This window comes from Ambystoma mexicanum, chromosome 11 (assembly GCF_040938575.1).
Source record: "Ambystoma mexicanum isolate Mex_15411 chromosome 11, UKY_AmexF1_1, whole genome shotgun sequence".
NCBI classification, from domain to species: domain Eukaryota; kingdom Metazoa; phylum Chordata; class Amphibia; order Caudata; family Ambystomatidae; genus Ambystoma; species Ambystoma mexicanum.
In genome coordinates, this window is record NC_090934.1 from 1,453,559,551 (window position 1) to 1,453,585,580 (window position 26,030).

The 26,030-nt window shown below is 46.9% G+C and overlaps 1 protein-coding gene across 1 annotated transcript in view; it reads right to left on the reverse strand.

The window, feature by feature from the left end:
* IGDCC3 (immunoglobulin superfamily DCC subclass member 3) overlaps positions 1-26,030 on the reverse strand; it is a 460,612-nt gene that overhangs the window by 170,560 nt on the left and 264,022 nt on the right. Inside the window, exons 3-4 of the mRNA XM_069625110.1 lie at positions 13,735-13,879; positions 1,108-1,238 (exon numbers count right to left, since the gene is read on the reverse strand). Coding sequence (XP_069481211.1) covers positions 1,108-1,238; positions 13,735-13,879 — 276 coding nt within the window. The remainder of the gene's footprint in view (positions 1-1,107; positions 1,239-13,734; positions 13,880-26,030) is intronic.

The following is a 26,030-nucleotide window of genomic DNA, read 5'->3' on the forward strand; positions in this document are numbered from 1 at the left end:
GCAAAGAGGGGGCACGGAACTGAATATCTGTTGCCGGCACCGTCGTCCTCTCTAAAGACATACACCAGCATTTATGCAAGCATGACATTTTCATGCTGGTGTAAATAAGGTGGATTCCAATGGAATCCACCTGCTAATTACACCAGCAAAGAGCAGGCGGACAGCATAGGGATCCATTGTGAACACTACATTTAAAAAGGGGCGGGTCAAACGTGAATGACGTTGTGACGTCATCACCGCCTTGTGGACAAGTGTCCCGCGAAAGACTATCAAAGAGTTGGCCACCCTAGTTGCAGAGGTTCCATCGCTGGATTTTCCATCGTAGGAGAATTCATCACATTTTTTTCATTGTGTTTTGCTGCAAATGTATGAGGGTCGGTGTGTTAGGGTAATAGAAATGGTCGAGGTGGCGTGGGGGGAGGGCTGCGGGGGGACTCCCCCTGCATTGTTTTGCGGAAAAACCAAATTTGATGAATTCTCCGGCGATGTAAAAAACTTGAAGTAAACACATAGAAGCAGCCGAGACAACGTATAGGGACCACTGCGTAACCCACTGGGCCACCTTTACTCTAATGTTCTCCTGTGCAACAATGCAGACTTGCACCTCAAAAAAAGAGGCCAAGATGACGCCAAGTGACAATGGGCCTCATTACACGTTAGGCGGTAAGGGTTTACCGGTACCGGTAAGGGCACTTGTACTGGTAAACCCTTACCGCCTTACTACGAGTTCCCTTTGCGGGACCCGACCTTAACGGCTGGTTTTACCAGCCGTTACAGTAGTGTACCGCAAAGGGACCTTGGTGCTAATTACCGTACCGCAATTTGCGGTACAGTAATTAGCTCCTTCCCCATTCCCATTATGCCCTATGGGGGCAAAAATGGGAATGGGGAAGTGCCTTGGTGAATGGGGAATTACCGCCCCCGCTCACCTTGGAGTAGGGTGGTAATTCCACCATCCACCAAGGCGGACACGGTAAAATACCGGCGGCAACCATGGCGCTAATAGCGACAGGGTTACCGCCTAACGTGTAATGAGGCCCAATATACGCTACTCTTTGTATGGTGGTAGGCGCTAGAGAAAGGTACTGTAAGGGGATCTTTACTGACCTGAGACCACCAGCCGGGCCTCGGGGCTGTACTTGACGTTGGCGATGTTAGTGGCCACACATCGGAAGATGCCGCTGTCCTCGGATCTCAGGCCTGTGATCTGGAGCACGCCGGTGGGCAGCAGGGTGTACCTGAGGAAAGGAGAGACAGACAGGGCTGATATCATATGAGGCAGGCAACTGTTTCTGTAACACCTGAATAAATGGGAGAATTGCGCCAGCATTTTGCCAGCATAGGGATATCATGTAAAGGGCTGGTGAACTCGAAACGCTGTGTGCCTAGAGGACATGGCCCAGCGGCTAGGAGTCGTGGCTCCCTGGACTCAAAACCCATGATCACCACTGACACAGTTCTGTGTGGTATCACCAGGGCTTTAAGTGGGACGGGGCTAGCCGGGTCCAAGCACCGGCAGGCTCCAAAATATGGATCAGAGGCAGGGCCCTGACAGGGTTCACTATTGTGCCCTGGCAGTCCCAGCCGCTAGAGGACAAGGCTTTTTTCCTAAAGTTCACACTCATGTGTGAGAGCTTTAGGCTTCATAAAAAAAGCCTTTTCTCCATAATATTGGCGCCAGCACCTGCGAGGCATCCCTTTAGTCAAGAGATGCCGTAGGCCAGTTCCACCATTATAGAAGAATAGGTGAGGTAGCTGAAAGTCGAGGCCTTTTTTTTCTAAAGCCTGAAGCTCCTGCTCATTGGCGGGAGCTTCAGGCTTCAGGAAAAAAGGTCTTGGCTTCCAGCGGGCCTCACCTTTTCAGCCTTAATGGTTCTGCTGCCACTCGCCAGGGATGCCTTTTTTCTAAAAGATGTAGCGATCACCCGACAGTGATTGCTGCATCCCTTAGCTAAAGAGATCCCTACAGAGGGGAAGCACCACCATTAAGGCTTCAAATGTGTGGCGCTGTCCCCTGCCTGGCATCCCTTTAGGTAATAAATGCAGAGATCAGCACCCTCGCACCCATGTGGGAGAGGACGCTGATCTCTGCAAAGGGCTACCTGGCGGGGGTGCCTGTAGCCTATTAAGCCGGGCTTATTTTCCTGTGCCTTAGAGGCACTGGGTATCATTGCCAGACTTTCTATGGGTACTGTTTGATCATTGAAATGTTTCTATTTCTTTCTAATCTTTCTTTCAATGGAGGTCCTCCTGCCCCAGCACCTCCATCTCCCCGGCCCTGCCAACCTTCCCCCACTTGTCTCACCCCCGCACCACCCCCCTTCCACTATCTACATATATATTATGCTGTAGTCTTCCATTTGCCACTATCTAACAGTACACTTTCAATATTGTGGGTAATGTATTTATTTATTTATTGTTTGCTTGCTGGGCGCTTATACAGGAAGCAAGTATTGTTTCAAAGCGCCCACGGGGCAACAGGGAAGGGACAGGGGATGAAAGACAATTAAAATTACAATACATAAAAATAATAAATATAAGAAAAAACAATCGGCAGGGGAAGACGAATCTACTATGCCTTGTGAGGGTTCAGAACGTGCAAGTGCAGAGGAGAGCGGGAATGGGATAAGTGCTGTGGTGCTCATGGGTGAGCAGCAGGTGACATGCAATGAAAAGTAAGTGCAAGCCTCCAAGCGTGGGGGGTGAGCAGAGGCAAGTGCAGAGTATAGACAGCAGCAGCAGGGATGATGAGATGTGGGAGGTCAGGGCCCCGAGGATGCATAAGCGCCCTGCACACCAATCAAGCTACTGTGTGATTAGCAGGGGAGAGAGGGAGGGTAGGAAGAGGTAAAGAGGAAGGTCTTGAGGCTTTTCCGGAATTTAAGGAGGTCCTGCTCAAGACAAAGAGGGAGGGTGAGGCTGTTTCAAAGAAGGGAGCAAGCTGAGGAGAGCGATCAACCACCTGCCCTTTGTTTAGTGAACTGCTTTACATACAAAGAATGAATGCCAGTGGAGCGCAGAGGTCTAGAGTTGCAGATAGTGTGGTCCCTGACCCCAGTCAGCCTTCTGGATGATACAGAGGGATTTGAATTTACACTGTGCCGCAACCGGGAGCCAGTGAAGACTTTGTAGGGCAGGAGAGATACAGTCCCTGGGCTTGAGGACAAGGAGAGGTCTTGCTGCCCTATTCTGGATTAGCTGGAGAGGTCACAAAGTGGAAGAAGGAAGATTCAGGAGGAGGCTATTGCAATAGTCAAGCCTAGAGAGAACCAGATCCCAGGTAACATTGAGTCTTTGGGGGAAGGTGAGAAAAGGTAGAATTCCTTTGAGAAGGAAGAGCTGATGGTTGAACTTCTTGGCAATGTCCGTAGTGTGACGGAGGAATGAGAGAGAGGAGTCAAGGATGACTCCAAGGTTTCTGGCTTCAGAAGAGGTAGCAGGGGCAGAGCCCATGGAAGAAGGCCAGAGTGAAGGAAAGAAGTCAGGAGCAGGGGTCCCACTGGGAAAGATCTCTGTTTTGCTCGCATTGAGGCAGAGATCATTGGAAGTGCACCAGGCCTAGATGGCAGAAAGGCAATCAGGGATCGTGGAAGGTGCAAGAGGTTCAGCAGGACGTTTGAAATCGAGTTGCGTGTCATCAGCATAACACTGGAAGTTGGGGGAGAAGGAGGAGATGAGGCGTGCCAGCAGAGTAAGGTAGGTGTTAAAGAGCCAAGGCGAGGGGATAGAGCCCTGGGGGACACCACAGGTGGAGAAGGAAGTAGTAGAGGAGAAGGTGCCCAGGATGACTTGGGGCGAGCAGTCAGTTAGGAAGGAAATCAGCCAGTCCAGTGCCCGCTCTGAGATACCGTGTGTTCCATAGAGCCTTATGAGGATGCAGTGGTTGACCGTGTCAAATGCATAGGAGAGATCGAGGAGGATAAGGACAGCTGGGGAGTTGGACTCGAGGGACGCCAGCAGTTCTTCACGGGTGTTCAGAGGAGCAGTTTCCGTGCCTCTGGATCCATGTGCACCCAACTCTGTCCACTGCATGTCTATGTGCCTGCAGACCCTTACTCTGCATGACCCTGCGGGAAGAGAAATCGGGAGGGGGCTGTAACAAGTGGGTGTGGCCTACTTATGCAGAAGGGGGGCTTGAAAGTACTCCAAGGGCAGGCACTGGGGGCTCAGCAGGATAGGTGTGTGTGCACATTTGTTTTGCTGCGCCCTCCTCATTTTGTTTCGTATTCAGAGGTGCCAACTCCCTAGGCAGCCCTTTTTACTGTGCAGCTCCAAGTTTTACTCTCTCGGTGCACCCAACTGAGATGGTTGTTGCTGTGTCATGAAAAGGGTTGCCTGCAAGGGTCTGCACCTCTGATTACGACTCAAAAGGAGAGGTGGGCACACTTACCATACCTCTTGCTGTACTTGCCTCTCTCAAACGGAGAAGCGGGTACACCCAAAAAATATGATAGCAATGCACCCGACTCTCCCCCTAATGTGAGAGCGGCATAAAAAGGCTCTGCTGGCGCCTATGGCTATTGGGGGGAGACTATTCAAAGACTACCTGGTCTTTGCCCCAGCTAGGCCCTGCCCACTTAAAGCCATGCTCTGGGCCAAAATATCTCATATTAATAATAATAATAATTTGGCATTTATATAGTGCTACGAACCCTCAGGTATCTGAGCACTGCTTATTATTACCCACGGTGTGTGATGCTCATTTATCGACCTCAGAAGGATAAAAGGCTGAGTTTGACCATAAAAGGATCTGTCCATGTGTCTCAAGAGCGCCAAACAGCTTGCCTGCTCAGAAGAGAGGAGATTCTCTGATAGGACTCAGGAAAGGAGGGAGTAAAAGCAGCCCTCCTCGCCTCGTTATTTGACACTTTAGTCACTTGTAAAATGCCATCCTTGTGAGGGCAACACAGCTCTGTAACCCGCGCCCCCTTATGAGAATGGTTTAGCACATTGGAGATTTGAGCATCTTTCTGGCACATCAATAAGGGGCGGGGGGGGTCATGGAATTGGTTCACGCCCCCAACTGACCATCATAACGGAGCCCTCCTCCCCTTCCCCGGTCCGGGCACACTGCAACTTAAGTTCCATCAGAGGGCGGGTGTTTGTCTTGGTCCTGCTCCCACGTGCAACCCAAGAAGCAGTGTGCTGCGTGCCGGCTCATTGAGAATGCAAAGCCTTTGAGCTCCTTGACACGGGATACTGCGCTGCGCACTGACCAGGTTGCACTTCGGGACGGCCCTATCACTGACTGAGGTGCAGGAGAGCGCAGCGTCAGGATGACCACGCATGCCCAACAAATCACGTGGACACCCCTTTCCCGAGCCCTGCATGCTTAATGCTACACTGTGGGAGTGTAACGGGTATCTTTCACCCTGCCCATCCCTACATGCCGGAGGCTGGCGTAGAGGGTGCAAGGGTGCTAGCCTGTGTGTGGTGTCATCAGCTCAGATGTGCAAAGTGCCCTCCCCTGGCTTTCCACCCACAGAATGCAGAGGCCCCCACTTTCAGGGGCCAGGAGCACAGTGCAGCTCTGGGTCGAGAGCTGTTCACATTACCACACAGACATCTCCCTCGTTTTCCCCCTTAGCAGACCATATGGTTGACAAAGGCACCGACACCCCCTTCGTTTTATTCCATACCTGCCCTTTCTCCGGAATGACAGTGAGTTCACCAACACCCACGGCCCTTGCTGGGTCATAATGCAGGGAATACCCTTCCGGCAGGATTCTCGGCCTCCAGAACGACTCCATTCACCCTTTCCAAAGCACCATTGTATTCCGGATGATACAAAGATGTTTTCTTGTATGCGATTCCATGCTCACCTAGACATTGCTCAGATTTCCCACTGAGAAACTGTGGTCCATTATCTGTCAGTGTGCTTGAAGGGTGTTCTTGCCGGCCAAACAGCCATGCAAGAAACGATACGACTCTCCGTCATGACAGCCTGAAGCAGTTTGATGTCGACCCATTTCAAGTAACAAACCACCCCACGGACAGTACAAACAACCCCGCTCCACGTACTGCCTCCTCAACAGACCAAGTATGTGTACTGCCAAGTCCTCCCAGGCTTAGCCAGGGAGGGAATGGTATTGGTACACTGAGCCGCATGCCATGACGATTTGTCTGAACTCATATATTTTAGATACGTCCACACACCGATCAAAACAGGGCCACCATTAATAGTCTCCCTGGATACTATTCCATCGTACATGTCTTCGTACTATTCCTTCGAGCGGCAACAAAAATAAACATAATGAAACAACAAACTAACAATGAACTACATATCCCAAGGATAAAAAGTGAATCTGTAGTTTGTTTTTCATAGGTTTGTTTCCCCACGTGTTGCTCTAGTCCAATAACGTTCAACCTTTCGAACAATGCGCTTTATAAGTATGGATAAGATAAGAATGCCTTTCAGCTCTTTCGCCCGTGCTTCATCCCACACATACTCACCCCCACTTCTAAAGCAATGCTCTCATATTCGCCATCTGATCAGTGACGTGTGGAGCCACCTTCGGAGAGAATTCCACTATAACTAGGAGTGAGACCAGCTCCTCTTTGTTTCGTGGCGCTCTAACGGCCCTGATGGCTTCTATAACCTCGTCCTTCGGGCGCACCCCTTTGGCTGTGATATGGTGACCTGGATAATGGATTTCTCATGCCCTAAGCACACATGTTGGAAACAGTCCATCCATGTTTCTGGAGTATTTCCAGCACCCGCGACAGGTCCTCATCATGACACTTCCTGTTAGAACCTTCTACCGACTTCCCACCCCAAAAGCATCCCATATGGAACACGTTTTGAACAAATGATGCATGTTTTCAGACAAAAGAAACTGATGACGCTGACACCAATCCAAACGGCACACGTTTGACCTTGAAGACACTCTCCGGGCTAACAACTGCTCTGTCCTTCCATTCAGCCGGATATAGAAGCATCTGATAGTTCTGTGAAGTGAAATCGAATTAAAGAAAATATTGGCACTTACCCAGGGTGGAAAGTACCTTGTTCATAGTAGGTAATAGATTGCAGTCTACCGTGAAATTCTTGTTAAATTGCCGCTAACCCAAGCCCAATTGTACGTCACCGCCCAGCTCTCTAACCTCCACAATTGGTGACAACCCTCCCCGGTCTTCGCCGTCTAAATAAGATCCACCTCACATAGATTCACGAGGCCCCTGTGCAGAGTCTCACAATGCTAGCGGCACACTTTGAACTCGCTGTCGGACCTCTATCTTGTGTACTCTTCCCTTCCAATATCCTATATGGGACCTGACATTGTTCCTCTGTTGGCATACTCTCCTACACACTCTGAACCCCCATTACCTGTTCTGGTGTGTTGTGGTCTAGTTGGATCTCCAATCTTTTCTATCCCCTCCATCCCCAGAAGGGTGCCCCTCTCACCGTTATATACACTCTGCACTGGAACCCCCTACCTTGTACCCCAAGTTTACTCAGATCATCCCAGCTAACTGAATCTTTTCTATATTATTGCGTCCTGGAATAATGTCCAGTGCCTGTAACTCCTGGAGGGTTGGGTTAAGGACATTTAACCAAACATTCTTTGATAATATCGCTACTTTCGCACCTGTGTCAATCAACATTTCACACTCTACCTCATGCCATTTCACACTCTACCTCATGACATTTCACACTCTACCTCATGCCATTTCACACTCTACCTCTGACATTTCACACTCGACCTCATGGCATTTCACACTCTACCTCATGCCATTTCACACTATCTCATGACATTTCACCCTACCTCATGCCATTTCACACTCTACCTCATGCCATTTCACACTCGACCTCATGACATTTCAGACTCGACCTCATGGCATTTCACACTCTACCTCATGGCATTTCACACTCTACCTCATGACATTTCACACTATCTCATGACATTTCACCCTACCTCATGACATTTCACACTCGACCTCATGACATTTCACACTCTACCTCATGACATTTCACACTCGACCTCATGACATTTCACACTCTACCTCATGCCATTTCACACTATCTCATGACATTTCGCACTCGACCTCATGCCATTTCTCACTCTACCTCATGACATTTCACACTCGACCTCATGGCATTTCACACTCTACCTCATGGCATTTCACACTCTACCTCATGACATTTCACACTCTACCTCATGCCATTTCACACTATCTCATGACATTTCACCCTACCTCATGACATTTCACACTCGACCTCATGACATTTCACACTAGACCTCATGGCATTTCACACTCTACCTCATGACATTTCACACTCTACCTCATGCCATTTCACACTATCTCATGACATTTCACCCTACCTCATGACATTTCACACTCGACCTCATGACATTTCACACTCTACCTCATGACATTTCACACTCGACCTCATGACATTTCACACTCTACCTCATGCCATTTCACACTATCTCATGACATTTCGCACTCAACCTCATGCCATTTCACACTCTACCTCATGCCATTTCACACTCTACCTCATGCCATTTCACACTATCTCATGACATTTCACTCTACCTCATGCCATTTCACACTCTACCTCATGACATTTCACACTCGACCTCATGCCATTTCACTCTACCTCATGCCATTTCACACTATCTCATGACATTTTGCACTCAACCTCATGCCATTTCACTCTACCTCATGCCATTTTACACTCTACCTCATGCCATTTCACACTCTAACTCATGTCATTTCACACTCTACCTCATGCCATTTCACACTCTACCTCATGCCATTTCACACTATCTCATGACATTTCGCACTCGACCTCATGCCATTCACTCTACCTCATGCCATTTCACACTATCTCATGACATTTTGCACTCAACCTTATGCCATTTCACCCTACCTCATGCCATTTCACACTCTACCTCATGCCATTTCACACTCTACCTCATGTCATTTCACACTCTACCTCATGCCATTTCACACTCTACCTCATGTCATTTCACACTCTACCTCATGTCATTTCACACTCTACCTCATGTAGGGAAGTACTGGATTTGGGGCATTTGGATTCATCCTGACCCTCCCTAGCCTTACCAGGGAAGGATGAAATGACTCATACATGCTTGACAGTCGACATTGTAGTCAAGAGAGGGGGAAGGTGGAGCACTTGATTTGCTGTATTTTACAACAAATAATCGAAAAAGTCAAACATACCCTTTCCAGGGCATTTAACAAGCAGAATATGTGTTTAGTGTTATGTGGATGACACTCAGCTCCTCTCCTTCAGGCTCCCCTCAGCCTCTTCTCCGCCCTTCGATCATTCCTGACTGCCTATCCGCGATTAAGGATTGGTGCACCTCCAACGATCTCTGCTTTAATGCCAGTAAGATGGCGATCCTTCTCATTGGGACCCCTGCTCCCATTTTCCCTCTCTCTGACCACCCTGCTTGGGCCCATGTCCTTCGCCTTCCTCTGAGGCTAAAAACCTTGGTGTCATCTTCGACTCCACTCTCTCCTTCCCCTCTCTCATTACGGACCTTGCTAAGAAGCCCCACTATCAGCTGCACCTCCTCATTAGTAATGGTCCTTTTCTCACTTTCCCCCAAAAGCTCATTGTCTACAGAGCCCTGGTTCTCTCCAGACTGGACTACTGCAACAGCCTCTTTCTCAATCTACCTGCCTCTACTCTCCACCCTCAGCAACTTATCCAGAACAGGACTGCGAGACGTGTCCTTGGCCTCAGGCTCAGGGACCATATCTCTTCAGCCCTGAAATCTCTTCACTGGCTGCCGGTACCTGCAAGAATCAAGTTCAAGACCCTCTGCATCGTTCACAAGGCTTTCTGGGGCCGGAGTCCACTCTACAACCAACTCTCTCTTCCAAAATACCTTTGGTCTCGATCCTTCGCTCAGCCACCTCAAACTCTCTGAGGGTCAGACGCTTCTCCAGGCAGAGATTGGGGGAAGATCTCTCTCCTCTGCAGGCCCTCTGGAATGGCCTCTCTGCCCCTCTCAAACTTGAGCCGAACCACCTGAAGTTTCAGAAGCAGATCAAGACCTTCCTTTTCTCCTCTGCTTTCTCTCTCTCTCTCTCCCCTGCTGACCTACTTGTCGCCTGTGCCGACTGGTTTCTTTGCTACCCTCAGAGTCTACTGGGTACCAGGCTCCACCATGATCAGTCTACCCTGCACTGCCTCTGGTCTACCGTGCACTTAGGGGCATAACTGTAACCCCACAGTCTCCCACCTCTTTGCACTTACCCAGAGCCGCTCTGCCCTGAATGCATGTACTTTGAGCAATTCTGCCCTGATTGCACTTCCCCCTTCCCTCTCCCTGGCACGTCCCCCTGCTCCCTTCCCCCTGCCCTTTACGTCATCGCACTTGCAGAATCTGAATGACACAAGGCCTAGTAAGATCGATTTGTCTTGCCCTCCCTCTCTCTTCACTCCCTTGTCTTGTCGCGCCTAGGAACACTTGTCTACAGGCGTGTTATGAATGACATATCATATCATATCAATTCTTGTGCATTTGGCTAGTTTTTGGGCAATAAGTGGCATGGGACAGTTGTATGGGGCATTATAACAGACATTGGGCAATTTTCTTTCTGGTATGTGAAAGTGGCATGGGCAACTGGCCAAGAGATTGTGAAAGTGTCATGGAGTAATGTGCTGTGAGTCTTGTGATTGTTGGATGGGATTGTTGGATGGGACAATTGTCTGGTGGCAACGTGAATCTGGTTTATCAACTTTCTGGGGGGGGGCAACATTGCAACCAGCATGATAATGCGTTTTAATGGATCTCCACTAGCATGGCCCTGTTAGAACTGGTCTGGCTATTTTTAGAAGAGAGGACCATTCCTAGGGACAATGTGGTGAATAGTATGGCAATTTGCTTCACTCGGTGGACAGGTGTGACACTCTTGAAACTGTCATGACAATTTTCTGGAGGACTTATAAAACAGAAGGATGAGGCTTGAAGGTTCTAAATCAATCATACCCACTGCCATTGCCCTGAGCAACCAAACAGACCATCCTTTTCTGGCTGCCATTGAGAAGGGGAAAGCCCATTTCTGCAGGCATGGTCATTTCCAGTGCCACTGTAGAAACTGGAATGAACATGTGTTAAGTGTACCTGAATATGGGCCTACGAATTTCAAGAAAGCCATGGCATGTTGCCAATTAAAGCACATTAGCATGCCAGTTTTACACTGCCCCAGTAAATTCCCAATATCAGTTTCATATTGGCACAGAAAATCACAATGCCAGTTTTTAATTGTCCCTTAAAATGTCTCAACTTCCTACTGAATGCAATAGAATATTTCCACCAGAGCGAAGGCCATTCTGTCACGTTTTCCCTTATGCAACCGAAACTGCAGTGTAGAAGACCCAGGGGAGTCCCCACACATTTTCAAGTTTGGGGGTGCCTGTTTGGCACAGTGTTGGAGTTGGCCCAAGTGCCATTCTAATATTCCCCACCGTGATGGGGAGAACCCAGCTCACGTGACTGTGGGCCTGTATCTGTTAGTCTGAGTGAAACACAATGATTATTTCAGGGGCAAAGAACACCTGCCTGCACCCCTTCTCTCAGTTTAGAATCTTCTTATGCATATTCTTGCCATGCTGTGGTAGCACCAAAGTATTACAAGTTGTTTGCGTCCCAAGTAAAGGTAGGTTGCAATAGTTGCATTCTTATAATACTATCCCTACTTACGTGTGCGGGGAGGTACCCCTGGGGATCACCAGTGCCTATGACCCAGATTGTTTCCATGAAAAGTGAGAGCAGATGGTTGGAAGCCATCTTTTGTTCGCTGGAAGGACCGCGCAACGCCACCTTCGAGAACACCTCCATCATTTGTTGACGGAATTCCTCCCAATCTGCTACAGAGGCAGATTTACTTGGAAAGCTTGCCTTCTTCCTGTCGAGTGAAGAGTCTGACGAAGATGACGAGCGACGGCACCGCTTCTTAGATTTTCATCGTGAAGAAGACGACGAACAGTACCGTGACATGCTCCCGGAGCTGGAGCACTTTCAAGGCTTCGAGCGCTTCTTCGGTCTCTGAGGAGATGTGTCCCTCAAACTTCTTTCATCAAACGATCTCCTCTTCGAGGGAAAGGACAAAGGAGATTTAGACGCCGCCCGACCTACAGTACTTTGTGTCTTGCTGCTTATAGATTAGCAAGACCCACAATCCTCGACCTTGTGATCTACTCCAAGGCACCAGAGGCATATCCTGTGCGGATCTGTGACCGACATCTTTGAATCACAGTGCACACACCTCTTAAACCAAGTTTTATGAGCAGACATCCTCAAAAAACGTAAAAACGCAGTTAAAAAATCACAGAGGCAATCGAAACATTCGAAAAGTACTGTGCACGTGGAAAAACAGAACTGAGGCAACGGGCACGGTGCATGCTATTTATACCAGTGTCGATGCCACCACCAAGTTTGGGGATGGAATCCTCCGAGGGACCTCGACTTGATGATGCACGGCGCCCTCTGCTGTCAAAAGGTTTTCAAAGCTGCAAGCGGGATATCAGTATATCAAAGATGAGGAATCCGTGGGAGGACGCAATCGATTAGAAGGTGGCGTTTCGATGTTGCCTTTGTCTTTCCTTGTGGCATATTGTATGGCATTGCATGGAATTCTATGCAGCACCCATTCTTTACAGTTTCCAGTACCCACTGGCCCATGGATATGTCCTCCCATGCCTTTGGCAAAAGTTATTATTAAAGTGGGCTTTGTTTCCAGCCTAAAAGCCATCAGATGGAGCCATGTATAGTGCACGGCACTGCAGCGTTTGCTGCGTGGCGTCCCGTCATCTCCATCCTATCTAGACTACTCTAAATGGCTCTGTGCCATTTCTGTGCCGCCACCGCTCAATGTCCCCTTTTGGTGTCAAAGGTTTCTTCGTCTTTGTTCTTTTTTTCTCCACTCGAATTCCCATAATTTTACCAGTGGTGGAAAAGCAACAAATGTCTAAGGGCGCACGCGCTGAATGGCACTACTGGTACCTACACACTTCGGGCTGGCGTAGCATGACAGGAACTCCCTGTTGATGCTAACTTTTACTTTAGAAGTAAACAACTTCTAATACTCTGGTCCTACTGCTAGATGGCAGGATTTGCCTAACACCACCGCGGTGAATAGATTCACAAGGCGTGGAAGACACAATGTCAAAGGCACTCACGGGCAGAGTTTACAGTGCCAATTTCACTGCACGGCGCATTTCACCGATTAAGACTATGGTTTACGGTGCCTCCACATTGCTGGTTGAATTGTGCACATTAGTCAGAGGGTTTCAATGGGGCATTGACAGGCAAATGTCCACATGAGGTTAAGAGTACGTCAACAAGTATCAACACACAGCACCATGGATTGAGTTGTCCAGCGAGGATACAATCTCTCTACCAAGGCAGGGCAAATACAATGTAAACATGCCTGAGCACTAGAGATTGAAGGCTCCAAAGGAACCTAAGAGCCATGTTGGGGAGGAAGGATAGCTCAAGGGCAACGCGTTTGGAAACAAGACTACCGCAGCGCAACACCGGTTTGAATCCCACGCTTAGAAACCACTCGCTAGTATTAAGGGTGTTATAAAAGAACAATTATAATTATTATTATTATGTTCTGGGTATAGGGCTCTTTGCCTTGTCTTTTGACCCTCTGACCCTGTCCACAATCAGTAACTTGTGCACTGTCTCAAAGAGAGTATTAATCAAACACACACTTGGATACATATAGCTCTTTATGGATACTCACCTTGCGTTGTCTGTGTCAACAGGCTCCAGATTCCTCTCCCAGGTAATGACAGGTTCCGGTAAACCATTGATTTGGCACTGGAACCGCGCCACTCCACCTTCCTCCACCACAGCATTCTGGGGCAGAACATGGAAGTCCAACATGACTGTGGAGGAAAAGAAGAGCACCAGCTTAATTAAGAATGCAAGCAGGGATGTTCGTAGTTGTCTCATACACACTTGTATATGTTTATGGACAGATCTATATCAACTGGAAGCCCTTTTCTGCATTTCATTGGAAACCATTTTATTTATTCTGTGCAGTGATGTGTTTGTGTGGCAAGTAAGAACCTACAAAAGAAACATGGTCATCAGGATATATGCAGAAATAAAGCTATATATGGAATCATTGGTAACAAATCAAAATTATTTAGTTTAATGTCTTTTACTTTCCTTGTTATCCTCTTTTCAGTTATTTTAGTTTTACAAACCGAGAAAGGCATATCCCACAATTTGTAAACATGTGTCTGTTTACCAAACACACTAAAGTGTAAGTACCACTCACTTCTTGAGCGCCATCACTTAAGTCCTCAATGGTGTTAGACACCATTTCAAATCCCTCACACAACCAACACTGGCCACAGATGTATCCTCATGCACTACAGCGCAACCCTACACATATCTTCTACCTATAGCTGATCGTTAAATCTACTGGACAGTCTTCGGGCTGTCTCTTAAAGTATTTACAATGTTATCATTATGAATGCAGTGTATGGTACGTCATCCTATGGACCCCTGCAAACCTAAGGGAGTAAATGCGCTACCGAAGAGCACTCAACGCTGGTGGCTTAGTACTTCACAAATACTCAGGTAACATAACAAAGATCGACAGGGCCATTTCATAAAACCCACAAATTGCATGCAGGCGACCAACAAAATTGGCGCTTGCATGCTGCTGGGGCACCTGCGGGCAAATGCAACTTTTACAAGATGGAGTGTAAAGTAAAGAGTGATAGCAGGCGAAATCCCCTTTAATCTTCAGTTTTACTCCCAATCTTGTATAAAAGTAAATGCTGTGTACAAAGCACGCTTTGCACACGGCATTTACCAATGTATGCTCAGCGGTTTATTTGTGCCCGCCCTTCTGGGTATCCGCCATGCTTCTTAACAATGTGTTACGGCTTTTCTGCCAGTTGCCCAGCAGGTGGCAAGCTAGAATTGAGGCTACTCCAGTGCCACTTTCACATTGGCTAGGGCAAGACTGGAGGAGTCCACCAGGGGTCACCTGGCTTGCTTATAGGGAGCCCCAGGCTGCTGCTTATTGGTGGAGTCTGTGATGAGGTAATGAGAAGCCCCGTTTGCCTCTGTAGGAGCCGCCATCTTGGGTCAGCTTGGGCAGATGAATCAGGGGTTTCTGGCTAGTGTAGACATCTTGGGGCTTTTTGCCTCTCTGATGCAATCGGGAGACAGCCATGCGCACACACTTTTCATACCAATCATGCTTGCTTTACTCTGTGTTAACTGGCTATTTTCTACCACAAAGGTGTGAGGGTAGCAGGTGACCACGTGCGTTTTGTTTTATTTATTTATTGTGCTTGGTTTAAAACTAAAACCTTTCACAATTCATCTTCCAATCAGACAATTAATAAATATCAACACACGATGCAATTAATTATTTCCAACATATGCACATATAATTAATGTAATCATTTAACAATGATCAGTTACACTACTAACACTCAGATAAAACACCTGGTATTCATGAACGGCTCCAGAGAGTCCCTGGCTGGTACTGGTGGGGTCTTCACAGTCCTGGCTGGTACTGGTGGGGGTCTTCACAGTCCTGGCTGGTACTGGTGGGGTCTTCACAGTCCTGGCTGGTACTGGTGGGGGTCTTCACAGTCCTGGATGGTACTGATGGGGTTCTTCACAGTCCTGGTTGGTACTGGGGTGTTCTTCACAGCCCTGGCTGGTACTGGTGGGGGTCATCACAGTCCTGGCTGGTACTGCTGGGGGTCTTCACAGTCCTGGCAGGTACTGGTGGGGGTCATCACAGTCCTGACTGGTACTGGTGGGGGTCATCAGAGTCCTGGCTGGTACTGGTGGGGGCCATCACAGTCCTGGCTGGTACTGGTGGGGGCCATCACAGTCCTGGCTGATACTGGTGGGGGCCATCACAATCCTGGCTTGTACTGGTGGGGTCATCAGAGTCCTGGCTTGTACTGGTGGGGGCCATCAGTCCTGGCTGGTACTGGTGGGGGCCATCACAGTCCTGGCTGGTACTGGTGGGGGTCATCACAGTCCTGGCTGGTACTGGTGGGGGTCATCACAGCAAATGGTATGACCGTTCCCACTGCCTGATATCCTGCAATTACTGGGATATTAGAGGTGCAGGAAATACCTGCTGTTTTTTGCCAGTGGGGACCTAATTTACCTTCATTTTTGGCTTGAGGTAAATCAGGTAACCGCCCCCGCCCCCACCGGCAAACGTGTACTCTGCTGGTCCGTAACAGTGCCGGTATACCGAAACATCAGCACTTTTTTTGCAGACCGCCATAGTTGTAATGTCGCCCTTTGTCTCGGAATTAAGATCAGGTCAGCGCACTGTCTCCGGAGCGGAACGGAGGAGGGGCACGAGCCCTGGCAGATGGCGCAAGTAACATGTTTAATATTTAAAAAGCACAGCACTCACTTCTGTCTCTTGAATGACACGCAGAACTAAACAAGCTGGCAACTCAGGCAGGCCTCTATATCAGGCACCAGGGCTTAGAGGGCGCGCAGCCTAGCAAAGACGCGCATCAAGATTTGGCGGAAGCAGCAACCACAAAAGGCTTTCTATTTGTAATATAGGGTTCCACAGAGGTGCACGTGGAGACAAGACACTTGCAATGTCAGTAGCACCAGTCTGCCATTTGGGAGTGGTCAGGAGGGGGGGAGAGAGGCTCCCCTGTTCTTCTGGCCACAGAGGCTTACTACTTAATGTAAGAGTTGTGTATACTGCCTGGGCGTGGCCAGAGTCATTTTGTACATCAAGCAAGTTTATGCATTAGTTGGCAGAAAGGTAAAAGTAGGCGACGTGTACAATGATAACACGTACGCGGCATTAGTGTCTTAGGTCCAGATGCAGGTGGCATATCTGACCAACAGAGGTCCGTGTGGAGGAGGAGAGACAAGTATCGGGTCCCAGGAGCAGATGAGGGAAACAACGTGGGGCAGGCTCTGAAGTGAGGTGCACTACACACAGGCGTGCAGCCTAAACCACGCTGCAAATTTACTCGCGTCACTTCGGGAGCTGGCGCTAAATTCCACCAGGACTAAATTTCTCAAGATCTTCTAATGGAAGAAACCGAATGAGATGAATGATAAAAGGAATAATCCTAGATTGGGAAGGAGGAACATAAACATTAAGAAAATGATTACTCATCAGTGCTGGATCATTTACATTGGGCAATAACAAGAAACAATGTGTTTAATTTTAAATAAATGGAAATAACTAAGAATATCTTTGAACCTAGTTACTTTTCCTCTTACGGTCCACCAAGGCTCCGAAGAAGGACAAACAGTGGGCTTATCAATGTTTGAATAAGACCAATCGAACATATCCAAGGTATGATATCATTGATCAGCTTTCTTTTTATATTTGTCCTATCTAAATATGTCGGCAGATGTAGCCTAGGGATAAACAGGAGTCCTAGGAGAGAATCGACAAGCAATAACAACAAGCATCATTTTGCTGTGAATTCCTTTTACTCTGGAAGATTCATGTTTTTTTTTTTCAACGTAATAAACAAAATTATCAGCACACTCGTAATACTCAAGATTTATTGGAATGGATGTCAACAAGGTCTAGTCACTTAAACTGTGAGAGCACTGTAAACTTAGGGACACGTCCGCAGTCTAAGGCTTGAGACTATGAATTGACTGTCAACAATTGTCTAGTCACTTGGACTGTGACAACTATGTAAACTTACGGAATAGCTCCCCAATCTAAGTCTTTAGACTATGAATTGACTGTAATCAAAGGTCTAGCTACTTGAACTGTGAGAGCACTGTAAATTGAGGGGTTGTCCCCCAGTCTAAGGATTGAGACTATGAATTGACTGTAAACAAAGGTCTAGCCACTTGAACTGTGAGAGCACTGTAAATTGAGGGTTAGTCCCCCAGTCTAAGGATTGAGACTATGAATTGACTGTAAACAAAGGTCTAGATACTTGAACTGTGAGAGCACTGTATCATGAGGGATAGCCCCCGTTTAGGGCATGAGACTATGAATTGACTGTAAACAAAGGTCTAGTCACTTGAACTGTGAGAGCACTGTATACTGAGGGATAGCCCCCCGTTTAGGGCGCATGAGACTATGAATTGATTGTAAACAAAGGTCTAGTCACTTGGACTGTGAGTGCACTGTAAACGGAGCAATAGCTCTACAGTCAACGTGTTGCGACTGAGAGTGCTGTAAAATGAATGAGCTCCTGAGATTGTGAGACTTCGGGATAGGCCTGCTGTCTCGGCTCACATCTATGCAGTCACTGTTAGCTAAGTGTGGGGAGTCTGTCTGCATCCTGCTATCCCCCAGCATTATTTGTAGTCCTGTTCCCCCTTTTTTACCGAGGTTTGTGGCTTATTGGTGCCCAGAGGCTCATGCGTTCTGTGACCTAACAATACTCAATAGGAAATTGGCCTGCTTGAAGCTGTGGCTGTCTCAGCCAGCAACAGGCATGTGTTAACATACTGCACATTGCAGCAGTCTGATCAAGTGCTGGGATGGCCTCCTCCCGTTCATTGCCACTAATAGACTTTTTCTAAAAAAAAAACATAACACAGTAAACGTGTCAGATTTCTCAGTAACCGTAATTAGCTATGCATTTCCACAACATGACTCTGTGGACAGGGTCAAAGACACAATAGTCATGTTTATAATTATAATTGTTTATTTATAACACGCTTAATATCCAAAATGTTTCTAAACGCGGACCCAGGGTTCAAACCTGTGCGGCTCTGCGTTGTTGTGATTCCAAGACAAGCGTGCTGCCGCTGAGCTATACTACCTGTGAGCACACCCCATCCCCGCCAACCACAACAGGCCAGCAACATAGAATTAGGACTATCGTTTTATCCTTGTCCTACTTCTAGGTCTATGGCCTGTCCCGTTTTTTTTTTATCTGGTCACCCTAGCTAGTGTGCTTTATGCTGTGTGCTGAGAGCCCAGAAACAGCATGGAACACTGGCAGCCTGCACTACCCCCCAACTTAGTTGTATTGAAATTGCTAAATAGAGTACTGTAGTGATTCAAGCTTCTGGCGTCACAATTAGCGCATGAATAGGACAAATGACAAAAAGCAATTGGATGTTTTCCAAACTCATTATAACAGCAAGTTATGGTTACCAAGAAATTATATATCTTTTTTGCCAGCCACGTACGTGTTACGTGGATGTGGTTGTCTGGAAACGCCTGCAAAGAAGCTGGTTTGGTTTGGGAAACACACTGAAGGTGTGAGATCACTGCTCCTCTGGAAGTGGGAGTTTCTGCTCCGTGATCCAATGGCTGCCTCACTAGGTGCGCTAAAACATCTCACTGAGCCCCCAGCACAGGGGGTATGGGGTTCCTCGGTGCATGGATGCATCGAAATCTCACCCTCCCAGCAGGCACTATGGAGACGTACACCTTTCTCTGACAGAACCTCTCTATCCAACATTTGGTTAGACAAGAACTGATGCATGAAGGCCGTGATCGTATAGTGGTTAGTACTTTGCGTTGTGTTGTGTGTGGGAACTGATGCATGATATCACAGTTGCCAGGGCCAACCCCACTGAGAGGTTGTGATGCCCGCCGTGTAGTAAAACGGGGGTGGACACCAGGGTAAAGGGATCTGAGTTTGGGTTAGTGAGGTAGGCTTGCCAGCTCCATACATAACAAACATTTGCCTTCAACAAACGCCGCAGGCATTGGGCCTTACCCTTACGGATACAACAAGCCAGTGCACGCAATCAAGCGAACACACACAGCCGCCAGTTTCTCCTGGTTCTGGACCTATCCTATCCCTCTACCCTCACTAACCAACCCCGTCCTCTTTCCTGCAGGGCCACGTGAGCGCCAGGAGACCGCCCTGGTTGTGCTAACGATGCGCGTGATCGGGATAAGACAACATAACATTCCCCAGACTCCATTCCCATATCATGCCATGCTGTGAGCTCGCATGATGCCGCTGATCGAACATCTGGGTTTCCCACACATGTATGTCGGGGTCATGAAAGCATTTTTATAAACGCCCGAGAACAAGGCGCTCATTGGGTGGTGTTTGCACTATTGATGCTTCGCCCACGATAGGCCTGGCCTCGTTCGACGCTACGTTTTGCGCTCTCTGTCGAACAGTTGACCACGCAATTTCATTTGCTCATTTTTAAACATACAGCGACACTGTATCAAAATGGTAGTATCGACAGACACTATTTTGATCTTTTCCAGCAAGTCAATTTACTGTCCAAAATATTGTTTAGCATCAGCGTTTAGGGGTGTTTCAGGTGCCTGTTTGAACGAGCAGACAGTGATAGCTAGGACCTGGACTGTAGGGAGCTGCAGTGGTCCCCAAAGCGAACCTGGAGCATATTGCAAGATAGGACTAACACAACGAGCCGCAGGCCAAACACACACTACTTTGAAACGACCTACAAAGCTCCCTTTAATGATTATTAGCCAAATAAACTCAAATATACATTCCCATCAAATTTCTTTAGTTTAAGATCATATGCGCCTTACCAAATAATTTAAAAAATCGACCTGAAGGACAGGAGGATAGCTCTGTGGCCACGCCCAGGTCTTGAAAGCAAGACCACGCTGAGCAAACACAGGTTCGAATCCCAGACCATGCTTAAAAAAAAATACAATGAATCTAGCGGCTTGATACCTATGGGTAATGTGCGCCTTAAATAAACGCTAAAATAAATAAATATGAATACCCAATTGAGCTGTTTAGTTTGTAATAGAAAGATTGCCCAGTGCGGTCTCTGTGAGCTGTGCATGGCATTTAAGGGCAGCAGACATGCTCTGCCAGACCTAGAAACAAACAAGTGACTTGAATATAGCGCCTTTGGACACATTGCTAAACCCCTGTAAATATGGAGAACCACCGGATTTGCAGAGCGCTGCAATATTTTGAAAGCTGGAGTATTTTAAGAAGGACAGACTAAAGTCCCTGGGGTTCTTTGCCCTCTGTGGGGCAGAAAGTGACACATTCCTGAACCTGCTCCCGACTCAGATGTGGTCTCATCTTCTTTCTTAATTTGTATTTATTTATTTATTAACAATATGTTCATAGCCATCAAATGGCTTTACATATACAAATCACACATCATTAGCTTCACAATTTTACATCTTTTCGATTAAAATATATATATTCCATCAGATAGTTCATTTAAAATTGTTAAAATAATCTCATAAAATCTCATCATATGGAAAATCAGGTTAATATCATTTCCTTCCATCAGTCTTTGCCATATTTTTTCAATCTCTTCTGCTAGCCACAAATTCTTGTATCTTAGGCAGTATTTGGCACGCAGTTTACATAGACTTCACAAACACTTATTAGATGTTTAGCCGTCTCAATCTTTCCCATCGCACAGAGTCTACATAATCTTAGTCTTTTCTGAGTGCCAAGTTTTGCACCTAATATTTCCATGGTGTCACACTTATTGAACTTAAACCTAAGATACAGACTGACTATAGACTGATTGGCAAAGGCATATTGATATTTTGGTTTCGGCGCTTCAATAGACCAGTATTCTAGAAATAGGCCGCTAGTTGACTTTGTAGAGAGAGAGAGAGATCAAATCTCTCTCTTTAGCACAGCCACAGATCTCGCTTTGTAGTAACTTTTTAATCTTTGCATGCGAGAAGACTAGCCAACTTGAGGCATTCTCCTTAGCCCATTTTCCATATGTTAGATATAATGCATACAAGGTTTTAAAATGTTTATCATGCTCTTGGTTCTGAAAGATTTCCATCATTTCCTTCACAAAGGTATTACTTGTCAGCGTAGTTAACTTCACATATAACATAGCAGCTCTATACTCTAAAATATCTCTTGCAAGTCTAAAGTCACATTCCAATAAAATGTACTCACATGATACTGATGATGGTAATCTAAAAAGCCATTTTAAAATGTTCCCTTCCATTTTGCTTATTTCATTTAAATACTTACTTGCCCACATATCTGCCCCGTATAATAGGCATGATATTATTTTGCTGGAGTAAAGCAATAAAATCGTGCTCACCGAGACACCACCTTGCTTACCTATAAATTGACTGAGAGCACCTGCTATCTTTAAAAATTTAAGTTTTATCTCACACAATGCATTTTCCATGTCAATTTCTGGTCTATTAAGACTCCCAAATATCTATAGTATTCACCCTTTTCAATTGCTTTGTTTTTCACCGTCCATTTATATATATATTATAACAGGATTGTTTTGTAGAACCTAAAAAGGCCATCCCCTTAGTTTTGCTATATTTATTACCAGCCCATTTAGTTCAGAAAATTGTATCAGGCAGTTTAACTTGTTTTGGAGCCCTACTGGTGTGTAGTCCAACAAGACCAGATCATCCACATACACTAGCCACTCTAGGTATGTCTTACCCAACCTCACCGCATCGGTAGAGGACATATCCATCTCCTTCATACAGTCAGCCAAGTATAGATTAAATAACATGGCGGCTAAACCGCATCCTTGTTTCAATCCACATATTGTTGGGATGGCCTTAGACAATCGTCCTTATCCATCAAGTCAGATTCTAACAGATGTTTCTGAGTATAGCAGCTGTATCATATATAGTAGCCCTGGCGGAATCCCCCAGTTTGCTAACTTAATCCACAGTTTTTCCCTTACAATGGTATCAAACGCAGCGCAGAAGTCAATGAATACAGCATACACAGGTAATTTTTGCACCTCCCAAGAATACTCGACTGCTGACACTAAATTTATAATGTTATGGATTGTGGATGATTTCGCACGAAATCCGGCTTCATAGATCGGCAAGATCTCCTTCTCTGCTATCCTTTGGTTCAGATCTTCAAACAAGACCTTGTAGAGGTATGGTCTTGTCTCCGCTGAATCTAGTCTGCTGGCAGGTAACGAGCGCTGAAGTCCGAGGCTCCAGCCTCCGGAAGCTCCGAGGAGTCAGAGAACGTTCAGAGTTCCAGGAAGGATACGGGAAGGGTCTGGGACAAGAGAGGACCTCACCAGGAATGACGGTAAGCGGCACGCGCAGCTCTGAAGGGCGGAGGTAGTGGGACCACTCAGGAAGGGATACCAGGAAGAGATAGGATAACGGTACTTTGCTGGACACAAAGGCAATAACAAGGATAGAGAAAAAAGGGTACACAACTTGACGGGACGAGGAGACAAGTGTAGCGTTGAGACGCGCCGAGCCACGGGGGCGTGTGTATTTTCAAGGAAGCATGAGAGTGAATCAGAAAGACTAGACCGCACAGTTCCCTGGTGTCGGCCATGTTAGGAAGGGTTGGAGTGAAGTAGTCATTGACTGCGGGACCAGGCTGACCAGAAGGGTCGGAATCGCCGATTCATGACAGCATGCCCCCTTCTAAACTCCAATCCACCGGGCTTGCCCGGATGAGTCCGATGAAAACGCTGTAACAGGCGGGGAACGTTCATGTTAGAGACTGGTTCCCAAGTCCGCTCGCTTGGCGGATAGCCTTTCCATTCCACCAGATATTGGAGACAACCTCTTCTGTACCTGGAATCACAGATCCTGGAAACCTCAAATTCAACTTAGTTGTTGACAAGGAGTGGGGGAGGCCGAGGTGCTGACTTGGTTGACTGGTGAAATTGTTTCAATAAGATGAATGAAAAACAGGGTGGATTCTTCTCCGGGATTCCCGTAATCGGAGTCAGAAGGCCACTGGTTTGATGACTTCAGTCACAGTGCAAGGTCTGTAAAAACGAGGTGCCAGTTTGTTGGGTCTCAGATACCTGGGTAAGTATCGAGAAGAGATCCAAACTTTATCTCCAATAGTATAGGAAGGCCCAGGTCGCCCTTTGGCATCAGCACATTTCTTTATGTCCATCCTGGCCTTTTCTAGGTGTTCCTTAACTTGTTTGTGTACTGAAACCAGCTGGGCAATCCAAGAATCCACTGATGGAGTTAATGTGGTCTGAGTTAAGAGCATGGGTAACACAGACGGATGGAACCCCTGAGTGAAAAAAAAGGACTGTTCTTGGTCGTGGAGTGATCAGAGTTGTTGTAAGCAAATTCAGCTACTGGAATGAATAATGACCAATCGTCCTGTACCTTCGAAGCAAAGCACCGTAGATGCTGTTCAAGGGTTTTGTTACTCTCTCAGTGATACCATTTGTCTGAGGATGATATCCAAAGACAAGGCACGTTGAATGCCTAACTGCTGACAAAGGTGTTTCCAGAACTTGGAGATGTATTGGGGTCCACAGTCGGAGATGATCTTGGAGGGGAGGCCGTGCAATCAAAAGATGTGAGTAACAAAGATACCTGCCATTTCCTGTGCCGAAGGTAGCTTGATTAGAGAAGTAAAATGGGCCATGTGAGAAAATAGGTCTATAGTAACCATTATGGTGGTATATTCTTTGGAGGGAGGAAGATCCACGATAAAATAGGTGGCAATCATTTCCCAGGGTCGAGATGGCAGGTCAGGTTGAGGAAGCAGTCCTACTGGTTTCCTGTTGTCGGTTTTGTTCTGGTTACAAACTGTACAGGCTTGTATATATGCACGTATATCTGAGAGCATTTTAGGCCACCAGAAGTTCCTCAGAATTGTTTGATATGTGGCCTTGATTCCTCGGTGCCCGGAATGGAATGTGTCATGGCAAAGATTCATGATCTTAGTCCGAGTGTTCTTAGTAGGAATAACCATATTCTTGTCCTTGAAGAGATATCCATCCTTGGTTGAAAGTGCCCAGTGATTATCCTTGGTGTAATCCTTCCAAATGTCTGAAGTCGCAGTCTGAGCGTATGATTTCTAAAAGCGAGTTGGCCTGAGCTATGAACACCATGTCAGGAAACATCTTGGGAAAGGTGAGTGCTTCTTCTGTCATGTAATCCGGTCTTCTGGAGAGAGCATCAGCAATTACATTGGAAGGAGCATGTTGAATGCGGAACCGATATTAGGCGAAGAAAAAGGCCCAACGTGCTTGGCGGCTGTTTCTACATTCCATAGACTGTAAAACCTGGAGGTTTCGATGATCATTCCTTACAGGCATGGGATGTTTAGCGCCCAAAAGGAGGTGGCGCCATTCTGTGAAGTCTTATCTGATGGCAAGTAGTTCCTTTTCCAGGACCGAGTAATGGGTCTCACTAGGATGTAGGGTCCGTGACAAATAGGCAATGGGGTGCTCATGTCCATCTTCTGCTTCCTGTTTGAGGACTGCCCCAATTGTGTATTCTGAAGCATCAGTCTCTACGAGGAAGGGTTTGGTGGTGTCTGGTTGAGCCAGGGTAGGTCCACTAGTAAATTGATGTTTAAGTTTCTGAAAGGCGGCTTCTTCAATTGCTGTCAAGCGAAAGGGCATGTTTTTCTTCAGTAAACTGATAATGGGTTGCACGATAGATGAGAATGTAGGGATGAATTTCCTGTAGAAATTAGCAAGTCCTAAGAATGACTGTACTTGTTTAACTGAGGCTGGTGCTGGCCAGGAGAGGATGGCTTCGACCTTGGCTGGGTCCATAGCCCCCCCTTGAGGGCTCAGTACGAATCCTAAGTACTTAACCGTGGATATATGGAAGATACACTTCTCGGGTTTGGCCAACAGATGGTGGATCTCGTAACCATTGTAAGACCAGGGTGATGTGTTCCTGATGCAGAGCCAGGCCATGTGAGTAAACCAATATGTCGTCTAAGGAGACTATAACAAAAAGGAGCAACATGTCAGAGAAGTCTCGGTCCATAAAATGTTGAAATACAGTAGGAGCATTGGCTAAGCCGAATGGCATCACTAGGTATTCGTAGTGGCCGAAAGGGGTTCGAATGTCCGTCTTCCATTCGTCGCCTTCCTTGATGCGAATCAGATGGTAAGCTTTTTGCAAATCCAGTTTAGTGAAGATCACCACTCCACGTAACGCCTCCAGTATGTCCGAAAGTAGTGGTAAGGGGTATCAGTCTTTTAGGGAACCTTTATTCGGTCCCCGGTAATCCAAGCATGGACGTAGTTCCTTAGTATCCTTTTTGGTACGAAGAACAGGAAGGCTCCAGCAGGGGATTTGGACAGACAGATAGTTCCGTTGGTCAGATTGGTGTCTAAATATTCACGGAAGGCAGGTTTCTCGGGCTCAGA